The 14,906-nt window shown below is 35.9% G+C and overlaps 1 protein-coding gene across 1 annotated transcript; it reads left to right on the top strand.

Annotated features, from left to right (window-relative positions):
* Positions 1-3,413: 3,413 nt before the first annotated feature.
* Positions 3,414-13,333, top strand: LOC122514296 (mucin-5AC). The gene is given in 5 exon segments (XM_043631026.1): positions 3,414-3,441; positions 3,833-3,889; positions 5,948-7,888; positions 7,891-9,966; positions 9,969-13,333. Coding segments are annotated over 5 exon segments (7,467 nt in total).
* Positions 13,334-14,906: the final 1,573 nt, after the last annotated feature.

Genomic DNA, 14,906 nt, shown 5'->3' with positions numbered 1-14,906 from the left:
TTGGAAATTTCTGATGTAATCCGAAATACTTTTATGGTAGTTTCGCACGCGTAAAATAGTCTCACAGTTAACCCCTTGCACGGAAAACCCATGGAGAAATCGCATGAATACACGTGTATATAATGTATATAGTATGACTTGTATATAAGGTGATATCGGCAAACGTCACAGCATTCTTCTATGATATACCGGGTGTGTCCCTGTTAACCTCGCTTCCATTAGCTAAGCTACGTCGAAGGAAAAGTAGGCGGAAGAAATCGTCAAGTTAAACAACTAATTTTCATTACATCGCTTGTTTACATTACTGTTGACAATGAGTTTAACATCGATCGCCCTAAGCGAGGAAAAGTTGTTTAAAATATCATGAATTTCATGTCACGTTGTAAGCGTTTCATTATCTTTTAATGTTCCCTATGTCTTTTTTAATTTAACACCCTGCATTATGAAGTCATCGAATGTTGAATAATTATACCTACGAATAATTATACCTACTATTCTTTTTATAGATGTGTTGAAACACTCCTGGAAATGACATTTCATTTAATTAACAAAATAAAACGATATAGGAAGTGTTTCAACAAATTCCTTTCTAATGATAAGTATAGACACATTTATACTTTCTATTTATATTGAACAAATTTATTTAACATTAAAAAATCATATATATATAATAATAATACCTTCACGCTACGTTAAATTGAGAATTTAAGAATCATTTAGTAGAGTCTTATTTTAAAGTTGACCAACAGAGCGATAGACCGTAAATATCTAGGAACCAATCTCGAGTATGCCCCGTGCACCTTAATTCTTTTTTCTTTTTTTTATGTGTCTTGCATTTCCTTGCATTCTTCTTTTTTCTATTGTTTTTAATATGCACCTATGTAAGTATTTTTGAATGCATATGTTCTACTTATGTGAGAAACTGAAGATATTTTTACAAATTATTTTATTCCTAGATTTTTAGTTATTTACTATTTATAGTTATATACTACTATACTAATATACTATTATACTATAATATTTCTAGTAAACGTAATATGGAAGATAATATGAAAGAATATTATATTTGAATATGATAAATTGTATTCAAAGAAAAAAAGTCGTATTAAATTTATTATTTTTGGACTTGAGAGAGAATCTTAGTAAGATATGCTATCTTTTTTTATTGTGTTTGCGGTCTTGTAGTATTTGCTATACGCTACACGTGCGGCTGAGGAATAAGTGGCAGGGTACAATCAGCTAAAACACGTCTTTGGTATGCGATGTTCTGCTCGTGTGGTTACAAATCGTATCCTCTCTCATTATCATGGTGACATTTATTGCGAAGTAGACAACAGAATACTTTGGATTGAAAAACACGAGACTTTCCTAAAGAATTTTTCACGATATTTGTCTCTTTGTATTCGCGAAAGTTATAAAAAGAACTTCATTTCGCTCATGCCGCTGTACACATAGAGTTTTTTTTCAATTTTTTTTAATGAGAATTAGATAGATCGTTTTAAAAAATTACAATTTAACAAGGGTTTAGATTGATTAAATTGTTGGTTATTTTTTACGTAGTTCCTGTTAAGTTACAATTCCCGGAGATTACGTTGCAAAGCGCGATGACTTAAGAGAAAAAGTAGAAAGTACTATAAAACTCAAGGAGACGTCGAACCAGGAATTGATCTCCTGTAAGATTTTTTTTCTATTTATTTGAACGACGTGAAATATTGATAGTCGTGCGATCATGAGGATATAAGAAAGAATCAAATTGTTTTGTGCGCGAAGTAAAGATATTATATTACGGAAATACAATATCAATATCAATGCGAAAGAAATTTCCTTTTCTTAAATTTAAGAGACAAGTTCAAACAGTAGGAAGAAGAAATCGAATATGTTTTTTTTATATATAAATAATATTTCTTTATCATTTAATTTTAAGACTTTAACAACTTTCAAGTTTAAAATCAAGTAAATAATAGATAAAAAAGTACAGCTACTTTCCACTATTAATTTTCTATTCAAATTTGAAGTTTTTTTTGTAATTTTAACAATCAAAATAATCGTAAATGTATTAAAATAATTGGGAGAGTGTAAAAATGGATATCAATTTGATGTAGTAGCATTACAAAGAGCATGAAACATTGTGAATTCAGGTACACAAGCGGCAAGTACGAGAGAAAGTGTTCTGTCGTGAGAACTGGTAATATACCGACTACATTACTCTTACTACGTCATTAATTTTTAAACCGATCATTATGAGTAAAGTTTCTAGGAAAAACAAGTATAAAAGTATTAAAACCAAGTCAAATCAGTAGTCAAATGTACGTATTTTTTTTTTGTTCAAAAAAATAATTGATAATATTCGTGTTTAAGGTTATAGCCACAATTTGACGGTGCAGTAACGATAATAAATGATATATAGTGTCGTTGTATTTGAAGTTAAAGAAAATAAATACAGGCTGATTCAAAAGTATTTCCAGATGTGTGGTTTTACAATTAGAGAAAATAATTAGTCAATAAGGAGTATCTTTTTATATCGATCGTTAAAATTATACATTCGATCAACTCTGTTATTTATATCGAATTTAATGATCTACAAATTGTATATCCTTGATCGCAATAAGCGTTTAATCAACGTACGACCTAATGTGATAGCAGGTCAAGTCTCGAACGCAACAGAGTTTCACCGCTACATCATCACCCTGCCTTACATAGCCCACACTTCCATTGGACCGCAAGTGTGATCCCGTTACAACGAGACTTATATACTGAATCGGTAACTCGCGTAATACAACCTGTATCGAACGGATATTACACTTGTGGAGATGTTTCTGCGAACACAGATCGCGTCAAATAGCCCCGACAATATTATTTTATTATTAATCGCAAAATTAATCTAAATTTTATTCTTAGAAAATGCCGTGTTGCGTGAAACCGTGTAAAATGAGACCCACAATTAATTATTATTCCTTCGCGTCATTATTTTAAGGTCATTTGATTTGTAAATACGTTAAACAAAATGATGTTATACAGTTCTGTAAAAGTACAAAGTGTTGTATAAAGGTTTTCGCAATTTATGAATCATGTTATAGCGAAACCGTGTTATAGGATGCCGTGTTGTAGGTGGATTACTCGTATACTTGTTTATTTAACGTATATAACAAACCAGTTTCAGCAATCTGTTAAATATTTCAAATTAGAATTTAGGTTGACTGGGTGGTATTTCTTGAAACTCACAATCAGTAGAACAAAACAAGTATATACCGAAGAAGAAATACGTCGACTGGTCAACCGCCTATCCATAGTTAGATTTTCTTTGTAAGCGTCTGGTAGAATCACTTATCCGTGAAGATGTCGCATCGAGTATCCGATCGACACAAATGTAGATATTGCGTTCTCTCGAAGAAAGGAGTCGGTCAAATAACAGTATGTCATGGCCTCCGAATGCCGTCTTTGGTATCCCCGAAGTATGGAATTTCTCATCTTTCCTTCTCACAGTTACAAATGTCTTTGGTCTTTCCCTGTCACCATTTGCGAAATTTTTTATCGTTTCAATCTATTTCCTATACTTGTAACACACATAATAGCAGTACACAAATAATAATGTTTTTTTTTTAAATATCTAATTTAAAGATTTTTACCAATCAACCAATTGAGTTCTTCCGCAATTTCTCCTGTAAAACGTGACCATAATTGGATAAAAGTTAACTAGAAAAACTTGCGTCAAATGATGTGATATAATAAAAATCCTAATTATTTTTTTGCCCTGACACTATAGATAATAATAATAATCATTTTATAAATAGCTTCATGTGTATATATGTATATACGTATGTATTATTTACAGATGGAAACTTTGGCAATGATCAAATTAGAGCCTCCAGAATAGAAGGAGACTTGCAGGGTGAGTTTGTTTTTAATTTCATTTTATTTACATTGAAAAAATATAAATATATGTATAATTATATTGATAATTTTCCAAATATATAAATATATACATAACATTGCGTTTAACATATTCTCGATGTTATTGTGAGGTTTATGTTAATTGTAAAAGAAAAAAACACAAAAAAAACTGTTTTCTTATATAATATATACTTCATTCATATATGTTCGACTTGGTAACAAATGATTTCTCTATCCAAATCTGATGTCAAATATTTTCTTATATTTCTGATACTATATATATATATATATGCTCTGAATATTATATTCTGTTATACCGAAAGCAATGTTATGTCTAGTCACTTTATTTCTGCTTCAACCTTTGTCTCTACCTATTTTACTTTCTCCACATGATGAATATTGTATTTGTCATGTCTAAACTTTATACGTGCGTGTTGACGCGAGGTGCGGCCGTGTATATAAACCTTTGAACCGGAAAACATTTCTATATATCTCCATTTCATAATAATTAATACGCATAATTAGATTTAGTTAAAATAGATATCTGTATAAGTACTGTCGAATAGAAATAAGATATATACACAAATAAAATATTATTTTTATATTAGTCATAAATACATATACAAATAAATATATATATACACGCAAAAAAGTAAAGATTAAATTAAAAATGTATTTTATTTCGTCAAGTATTTTGATACATAAATTATTTTTATAAATGAATCATCGAGATGACTGATACGAGATCCGATTTATTTGATTTTACGTTAAATTAAATGACACGAATAAGATTTCTTCAAAAGAAAAAAGAAAAGAAACGGCCGTATATAAAAACGAAAACATATGACGAAATTTATTAAAACAATAAACTAACTTTTTTCGGTCAATTTTCTGTCTTGCAAATCTGTCCTTTATTGAAATCTTTAATATGGTCAGGTTCTATGCACGAAATTCTAACGGCTATTATTTTCTTTTTGTTATTTGGCACACAAATGACTTCTTAACTATTTTTCCGAAGCTGTATATCGCTAAGAAACAGATCACTCTGTTATAAGCATATCACATTCTAAATTAAAAGCTTGATTTGTTTGTTCTCTTGTATGTAATGATTCATTTTTTGTTTCTCCTTATATTTTTCTCTAAATTTTACATAACACAAATTATACATAAATACAAACATTTAAATAATTATTAGAATGCTATACCTAAAGAAGTTATTTTCTATAGTTCTTATTCTCATTGTACCCCTTTTCTTAGTTCTTCAAGATAGCATTTTAACAATAAATCATATTGGATACGTACAAATCAAGCTTAACAAAATAAGGAGCGATATTAACAATAAGTCGATACAGGTATTGTAGATTACAAAAGAAAGAAGCTGTTCTATTAAAATCGTCTATCTCTTTTTCTGTTTTTCTGTTACTGCTCCTGCCTGCTCCCCGCCTTCAACTATTCTCAACAACTGGATGCCGTCTGCCTCCAACGTCCGCCCGCATCTCCGTCTCTTCTCCGACGACCTACGTTGTAAAAACCTACGCGATAAATACATATAAACAACACCGGACGGATTTTACAAATGACAATGAAACTTCAATCACGGACATACAAAACTCAACAACAACAACATATTCTATTTTTTTTTCATTTTCAATGGATCTAATCAACACTATCAATCAATCAATCAATCAATCAATCGATCGATATCACCATGCTGATAACATTGATCAAACGTCCACTGTACTTTGTTCATTTTCTCTTTCGACATTTCGAAACCTTGGACTCTCTTTCTCTCTTTCTCTCTTTTTCTATTTTTCTTTCTTTCTCTTTTTATATATATGTATGTATTATTGTATTTTCTCTTTGCTTGTTTCTTCCTAAATAACTTTGGGGGCTATTATAATCTGTCTTATATGGTGATGGGTATTATTCATTTTATTCGGCGTGTACACAATTATTCGACGGTCGGCATATATTCCCAACATTATTCCTATAAATCGTTGATCCCAATTTATATCGAAATATGTTCCTTTTTATTATGAAACTAACGTTGTCTCAGGTGTGACTACTGTCCTTTTGGTCTCAGCCCGTCCCGGAAAATCCGTGCCTCCGGTAGGTCTCCTTACAAAAACTGCTCGTACTTTTGTACAAGATGGAGCAAGTACTGAGTTTGCGACGCAAGTTCTTGGTACGACATTAGATAATGGACGCCTTTATGCGAGAATTTTGTCTACCTCAAGTAGAGTATTTTATGATAAAGAATCTTCGGTAGATCCTACTAGTCCGTACGTCGTATACCCCTCGAGAACAATAGAATATGACTGGCAATCAAAAGTTGATTTGACCAATGCTCCGATTAAAGCCATCGAGGAAATAGAAATAAAAGATAAGAATAAAGATATAATAGGAAATCATTCTGATAATCAGCGTAGATCAAACGATAATAAGGGGACGATAATATTGGACGATTTAACCAGAGAGAATGATATATTTAGTAAAAGAGAATTAGGCTCTGAACTTCAAAGATTTAAACCGGTTAAAGTGAGGCCTGCTGATAATTTACCAACTTACACTGTCAAACAGGAATACATTTCCAATAATTATGATTTCTTTGAAAATGAACAACCGAAAACTAGGACGCGTCTTCCAAAAGTTTTTAAACCCACGGTAAAACCTACGCAGAGAAAGCTCGACAACAAGCCATTAGCTACTGTCACTTATCATGGATTTGCTGATTTTACTACCACAGTTGGCGATACTGTTATAGTGTTCTCTCCTAGTACCTCACCAGCTCCTGTTGGGCGTCCAGCTACCACGATTAAAGGTGATGCTACGCTTAGACCCGACGATGGTGTAGCAGTTGTCAAAATTAGGCCTACCGTTGTCTCCGGAGATCACAAACCAACGGATTTACCTTTTACGAAATCTGACAAGCATACAGAAGCTAGTATAAATAATGAGACGGATGAATTATTGGATATTATCAATGGAGGTAATATTCAGCCAAGTGTTGTTGAAGAACCCGAAATCGAATCATCTTCTAGGTCTACCGATCCGTTATTATTAATACCTGATATAGGAACAAATTCGATCAAACCCACGGGTCTTCTTAAAGTTATAGATTCCATGACATCTTCCGATGGTACTACCACTCGTTATAAGAGTCTTATTTACGGTACATACATTGGTACTAATTATGCCCAAGTTATTCATACTTCTTCTAACGTATACTTCTTCCCTAACACTGCTACGATAACGAATAATAATGACGAAGATACTACTGAAGAATATGAATATACTAATATAAATGAGGATGAACAAGAACAAGATACGACTATCGAAATGGCTATTAGTACAACACCGCAAGTAATCACGACTAGCGAAGAAGCATCACCAGAAATGAACGAATTAACGACTCCATTCAAAGACACCACCGACAGCGTCTTAACAACGTTAAAAGATATTTTAGAAAGTGCGAGAAAAGTTTTAGGAACAACTGACTCGGCATTGCCAACATTCGACGATGGAATACCTAACGATATTCTTTCTGGGGATCCTCAAGGACGTAGCATCAAAGGTGGATCATCTAGAAACGAATATGATCAAGCAAAAAATAACGTACAACAAGTAGATTCCGATGATGCTAAACAACAAATTACATTCGCAACGAAACTCCTTCCTTCCACCGTATACGAAACATTTACGTATTACACAACTTTCTTCATTCCTGATAGCAATGGCGGTACGACTACGTCGATAAAATCGCGAGAAGTGACATCTTCCGAAGTTACTTTCTTGACGGAATTAATTTCATCAAGTTCAACCGAAAGCTTTATTTATCCTACGAAGTCAGATACCTCGATAATATCGCAACAGATTACAAATTTGCAATCACAATTTGATCAGGAACAAACTACAAAACAGGACGAAGAGATAGAATTAATATTTAAAACTTTATATACAACGTATACATACTTGACAACATTTTTCCAAAAGATACGTCAAGTATTTCTAGTAGAGAGGTAGTTGAAACTAATGTTATTACGCAAACTGTTGGACCCAATGGTGTGTCAGCTGCAGTAGCTAGTCTTTTTGAAAAAGAGGAGCCTATCCTAATAAGTCCCACCGAGATATCACAGACTATCTTGCCGTCAATAATTTCTCAACAAGGTGGGGAAGATTTAGCAACAACTCCAGAGTATTCGGAGTTTATAGGAAAGGAAATTACAGAGGGTAGTTTGACCACTGTTCTGGATGACGAAACTACGATCAGCGAACATATTAGTACCGTACCAACAGTGTCCGAAGATGAATTTGAAGATACCGAAAAGGAAATAATTCAACTTGAAGCCAGTCCAATTTCATCAAATGCTATATCAACTGGTATAATGAAACATCAGTTGAAAACCTATTATACAACGTACACATATTTTACAACCACTTTTGTCGATGATGAAACGGAAATAGAAACGAGGACGGAAGTATTCACCAATGTTGTGACAGAAACTATTCAATCTAGCCCAACAATTACTGTCTCGCAAGAATCCACATCGTCTACGTTGCAACCTCAGACTACTCCTAAACCAGCAGTTCCACCAGAAATCTTAGCATATTTGGAAGCAATTCAAAGACAGAAATCTCAAGAGGAAGCTTTCTTATTGGCGAAAAAAGTTCAAGCGGAAGCTAATGCTCCGGAACAAGTTAACAGTCCAAGTGAGACTACGTTGATCACTGAAGCGATCACCGAAGATTTCACTGAAATTCCAACGACATTGGAACAACAATCTTCTACTGAAAATATATTTCGTGATATTGAAATCAATGGACAAGTGACACCAAATCCTCCGATAAATGGTGAAGTTTTAGGATCAATGATCACGGATGTTCTTTCATCTTCCAGTTCTGGTGGTGGTACTGTTTTGGATGTTATGGATAAAAGAAATGCCGTGCCAGAAGATCAAGAATTATCAGAGTCAAATCACCAGGACGTTGAACCTCCACCAACGCTCCTACTGCAAACTAGTTACACAACATTCACTTATTTTACGACAATGTATAAAGGTGATTCGTCTAATGTTGCCAGTCGTCTGGAAACGGTAACGAACATTGTCACAGAAACTATAAGACCAACGGCTGCGTTACCAGCGGAGTCAAGTACATTGCCAGTTACTTATTTCACAACCTTTACGTATTGGACAACATTCTACAAAGGTGGCGATACCCTGACAACGAGCCGTGAAGAAACAGTTAGTACAGTTGTAACCCCAGATGTCGCAGCTACGCCAACTATACAATTGGAAATGATAATGACATATAGACCAGATTCAACGTCATCGTCATCGTTGATCGAAGAACAATTGTTTAGTGACACTAAAGCTAAGATAACAGCTGACAATGAAGTTACACCGTCAGACATTCCACTGCTTGAACAATCTCTTTCAGAAGCAACTACAACTACTAAAGAAAGCAACGATGATATAATAACTGAAGAAACCTCGATCATTAGCTTAGAACCAACAACGTTCTATACTACATATACATACTTTACAACAACTTACGCAGGTAACGAGACTATTTTAAATAGTAGATTAGAAACTGTAACTAGTGTCTTCAAACCAAATACTACGGAACCAAAAGCAACTGGACGCGCAATTGGTAATGGCATATATCCTGAAGTTCAAGGATTAGAAATAGAAAGTAAATCTATAGCACCATCGAAGGCCGTAGAAATTCCTAAAACAGGATTACTATCCACTATTCGTTCTAGTAAAATTCAAGATGATGTTACAACGCATTATATGACCGATGTATATGGTACCGTCATTGATGGTCTTTACGCACAAGTTATGGAAAGTTCAACTAGTTTAGAAACACCTTCGGTTTTAGCTACCCCTGTACTTCCTACAGGAGTACTGTCCTTAAACAAAGGTAGCGTGATAGATGCAGATGGTATAACTACTGTTTATTTTACAACCAAGCAGATTGGTACTTTAATCGATGGTGTATATGCAAAAGTTATTGAAAACAGTTCTAGTACCAAAATTGACGAAACCAAAAGCAAACTATTTCATCGACCCCCAAACACAGAACCGGATTGGTGCGATTGATCGAAGGACAAATTGAAAATGATGGCATCACGACCTATTATCAATCCAAAGTTATTGGCACTAGTATCGAAGGCAGATATGCACAAATAATTGAAAGCACTTCCAGTTTTGCATCTACAGCAGCAACTTTGAGTATTGCACCAACGTCAACGTTACTACCAAGTACTTCGATAGGAATTGTTGAAATATCGCCATCACCTGCCGTGATTCAATCATCTTTATCGGAAGATCCTACAACGGAATCTCCGGGACAGAACGAGGATTCCGAGGAAAATGAAGAGAATGAAGAAGAGGATGATCAGCAAGAGGACGATCGAAGTTCGAGGAAAAAATCAAGATTAACATTCTCATCGAGGAAAAAATCATTTACTCCGGTAATTATACCATTTGCATCTAGAAATCGACCAACATTTAACCCAAAACGTAAAGGGGCACAAGGTGCAACAACTATTACCAGAACAGATATAACACCTACCATAACTGCAACGTTAGCTGGTAAAGGTAATAGATTCGCATCGTCAAGAGGACGCGTTAGTTCACCTATCGGGCCATATTCTTCTACGGTGTCACCGTCCAGTTCGAGAAGATTTTCTGGAAGAAGAAATACGGCATCAGCAACGAGTTCTATCAATTCGGCAACAGTAGGAGCTCGAGGTAGAGGAGCATCTAGAATATCACCGTCGTCTATAGGAAATAGACGAGCACCTGCTACTATTAGAGGTTCTTCAAGAGGTTCACAACGTGGCTCAAGTTCCACATATCCAGGAGCATCTTCCAGATACAGACCTGGTATACGAGCGTCGTCTACTTTACTACGAGGACAATCGACTATCAGGCAAGACGATCAAGATAATGATGCCAATGAATTCACCACGACTACTTTAGTGACAGAAGAAACGCCTTATACCCAGGAGACCGATGATGGGGAAACGGTTACTGTCCCTCTTCAAACAACGACTGAATCTTCTCGGAGATCTACGAATCCACTTTTAAGATTCCGTAGACCGATTAATTTTAATAGCGGTTCGTCAAGAGCAAGCACAACTCCGAAGCCCACCAATCGAAACAACAAATCCAACTCGCCTAGCATACCAAATCGAAACGTTGGCTCTCGATTAAACAACAGATCTACTCCACCAACGCCGACTAGACCTCGTCAAACAAATGCAGGTTTCTTTCCGCCTCGTGGATATTTTAGCAGGAAACAGGAATCGACCGTAGAAGATCAGATCGAAGATACTGATCACGAAGAAGAGGAAGATATTGAAGAAGATCCAGTTGAAGAAATTGCGGATAACGATTACGAAGGTTCAGAACACGAAGACAAAACTACGGCTACAAATATCAATGCCAATCGTCGTTTTGGTAAAACAACTGGTCCAGTTGCACAAATCAGACCATTTGGGTTATACGGAAGAGGAAAGAGGGTTCGTCGGCAGGCAAATCAATTGAGATCATTGACCAGTCGTTTTCGAAAATCCAAGCCGATAGCAACCAAAACCGATGAAACGATCGACGTTGTTGGTAGTCCATCTAATGTTGAAGATACAACTAAAGCATCGATAAAACCAGTTGCTCGATACAGTGCTCGTACTAGAACTTCAACAGGTCCACGATCTAACCTGAAGTCATCAAATAATCAAGAAAAATCGCAAACGGACACGACGGAAACATCTACGAGTCAATCAAATAAAGCTACTAATGGAAGAACGAAACAAATTACTAATAGCAACAGCAGAACTACATCCTCGAGGATAAAACCCTCCCCGACGTCAGGCAATAGTAGACAATTTACTCTGAGGGAAAAAGATTCGTCACAAACTAGATCTAGTTACAAGTCGAGGTCGCAATCCTCGGGAGCTAGAACTACCAGTAGAACAACGAGCAAAGCACCAACAGATAATGCCAAAGCAAGACCGCCAAGACTTAGAACTAATTCTGGGAAAAGTCAAGTGGAATCGATTAATAGTTCGCGTAGAGTTTCTCCTTCGCGTGCTACTTCCAGAACTTCAAATAGAAACGGAAGTACCAGAAGAACTTCGCAAAGGGGAAGAACCTCTCACGAAGACATTAGAGAATCTCCAATGATTTATCCAGATTTTGATGGAACCATAACAGTGACTCATTATGTACCAACGGAAGTAACCATACCTGTAGTAAATAATGGTGTAACCGAGCAACGCAATATTATAACGGCTCACCCCAGTACCGAAGTCCTTGGTCCTTCTCAGTACAGCACTGTTACAGGTGGCGATGGTCGACCACTGGTAGTTATTGTCAGCGAAGCTACGGGTATTAATAGTCAAGGTCAAACCGAGATTACACGATTTTTGCTTCACGAAACGCCTACAACGCGCGTTTCTCATACACTTACCACTTTTGGTGGTCGGAGAGCTTCACAATCAGTGATAGTACCTACAACAGTTTATTCAGTTGAAAATGTAGTTTCTACAATACGACCTTCTCTGCCTACAAATCCACCTCTTGCGAATATCCTTTTATCACAATTGCTTCTGGGTCAGCTAAATCCACAGAACCAATTACTACAGCCTCAAGGTACACCCACTACGCAATATAACACGCGTACCACTACCTACGTCACTACGATTACGAAACATCAAAGCACCGTCATTCCACTTACCTTCCGCGGTAAAGAGATCTTAACTACTTTAATAGACTCCTCGAGCGACATCGTAACCGCAACGGAATTTATCACGGACACTGTTGTAGTCACACCAACGGCAACTTTACCAGCTGCGAATTTGAACTCTTTACTCCTGTTGCTTCAACAACCCCAACAACAAATACAACCCAATTCAAATCCTTTGTTGGATCCCTTGTTTGCCGCTGCTCCGTTGTTAACGCAAAGTAACACTTTACCTGGTGAAGTTGAAAGGCGACATCAACCGGCAGATTCGGATTATAAACCGGACAGCTATGAATATTCTGACGAAGATCTAGAGGAATATGAAAAACCATCGCGAGTTCGAGGTGGACGGGATAGGTCTCATGATAGAAGAGAAGATCAATCGGTTACTTCGAAAGCTGAATCTAGCGTGGTGACGCTTTATGTCTCTGGTCGAAGACCTGGAGAATTTAGCACCGTATTGAGTACTGTTAAAATTGGGGAACAAGCAACAGCATCCAGAAGACGAAGGAATATAAATAGATCTGTTAAAGTACAACCATCGATTCCACCGTCCTTACACGCGGGTTCAGAACCATATGCTATTCTGACAGGAAGCGAAGATACCGTCGACGCACATACGCCAACGCAAAGCCTTGAAAGTGTAGTAGGTGACGTGGGACGGCATATTCACACGTACACTCATACCTAATTCTTCCTATTATAGAAATCCTTTCTTTCTCCTTATCCCTTGTCCTCTTTTCACTCATTGGTTCATTACAATCTTTTCCAAATACTCGTAGTTGGCGATCTTTCTAGAAATTTACTTTATTTGGACAACGGTTTGTTGTTCGAATCAATGCATTTAACCAAATATAATGGAAAGGAAAAGCAATATTGAATATGTCAGATATAATTCTGATATCTATTCGAACGATCACCATTGCTTTTCAATATTGTTATTATAAAGAATGAGATCCGTGTTAGCGAAAGCTCGCAGCTTCGAGAAGACTAGAACCATTGAATTGAATTAATTATCTATCCGGTTTCCATCACGTACATTTTCTTTTAATCCTTATTAAATATTTTCTTTCTTTTCTCCTCCCCTTTCTCCCTTCCTCTCTTCCTCTCTCTCTCTCTCTCTCTCTCTCTCTTTCTTTCTCTATTAAAATTCCTATTTAACCATTATCTCATATTTCCTTCTACTACCACAATGCCTTTGATGCCACCGCCGCCGCACGCGCGCCCACACGACGACAACCTGGCCAGGTATAGCATGGTCTTTTAGCATTTGTTGCGACCAAAAAAGCATGTTGTAAAAATAATACTATTCGAATATAATATATACTGCGCTTGAAAAGAAAAACAAAAAAAAAGAAAATAAGTATAAATAAGACGACAAAATACTCTCAGACTCATCCTGATTCGTAATATTTGGCAAATATTATCTCTTTGAATTTGATTATATACTATCATCTGCTTATCCGTGGAGATTTTGAAATACGAGACAAATCTTGGGGCAAGCTTAACAAATGCATAAACAAGTGAACAGAGAAGAATGCAACATTTCAGGGGAACAACATAACGGCCTAAACGACAACATTAATCCAGCTGAGGAAGAATATAGCAGATCGTTAAATGATGATAGCGCATATGTCGATAACGAAGAAAATCAGGCCTTTGATAGTTCTCTCTCAGATGAAACTGACGAATATCCCGAAATTAGACCACGTAAAAAAGTTAGAATTCGTATTCCCGTAATTCGAAGTAAGGTTCCAAAGAAGCATAAACTCACCGTGGTCAGGCGTAGACCTTTAACACCATTAACTAGAAATGAACAAATTATACAAAATACTGTTCAAACGCCCAAAAGAATTGTCACGAGAGTTAGAGCATTAGGATTGGCGCATACCAGACCCTCAATTATAGATGTAACCGATCTAGAAAATCTTACATCCGAGACTACACGTCACAAAATTACAATTACACGAAGAAGAAAACTCGAACCAACAGTGAGTACGGTGACACCGAAAAGAGTAAGAATTACTAGAAAAAAATTAATTGCAGTGAGACCTATAGAACCAACGTCAACGTTAGCTATTATTACTACAAGTTTTTTTACTGCATCTTCAGACTATAATGACGAATATGAAGATGAAGAAAATATAGAAGAAATCGAAGATGAAAATCATCCTACTTCTACTCCTAGTCTTGAAGAAACACCTAATATAATTGAAAGTAAACCAGAAGAAGAAGAAGAGTTAAGTGAATTGATATCATCGACA

The sequence above is a fragment of the Polistes fuscatus genome, unplaced genomic scaffold (assembly GCF_010416935.1).
Source record: "Polistes fuscatus isolate 324 unplaced genomic scaffold, CU_Pfus_HIC Scaffold14, whole genome shotgun sequence".
NCBI classification, from domain to species: Eukaryota; Metazoa; Arthropoda; class Insecta; order Hymenoptera; family Vespidae; genus Polistes; species Polistes fuscatus.
The sequence above is the reverse complement of the archived record's forward strand: the minus strand, read 5'-3'. Positions and strand labels throughout refer to the sequence as shown.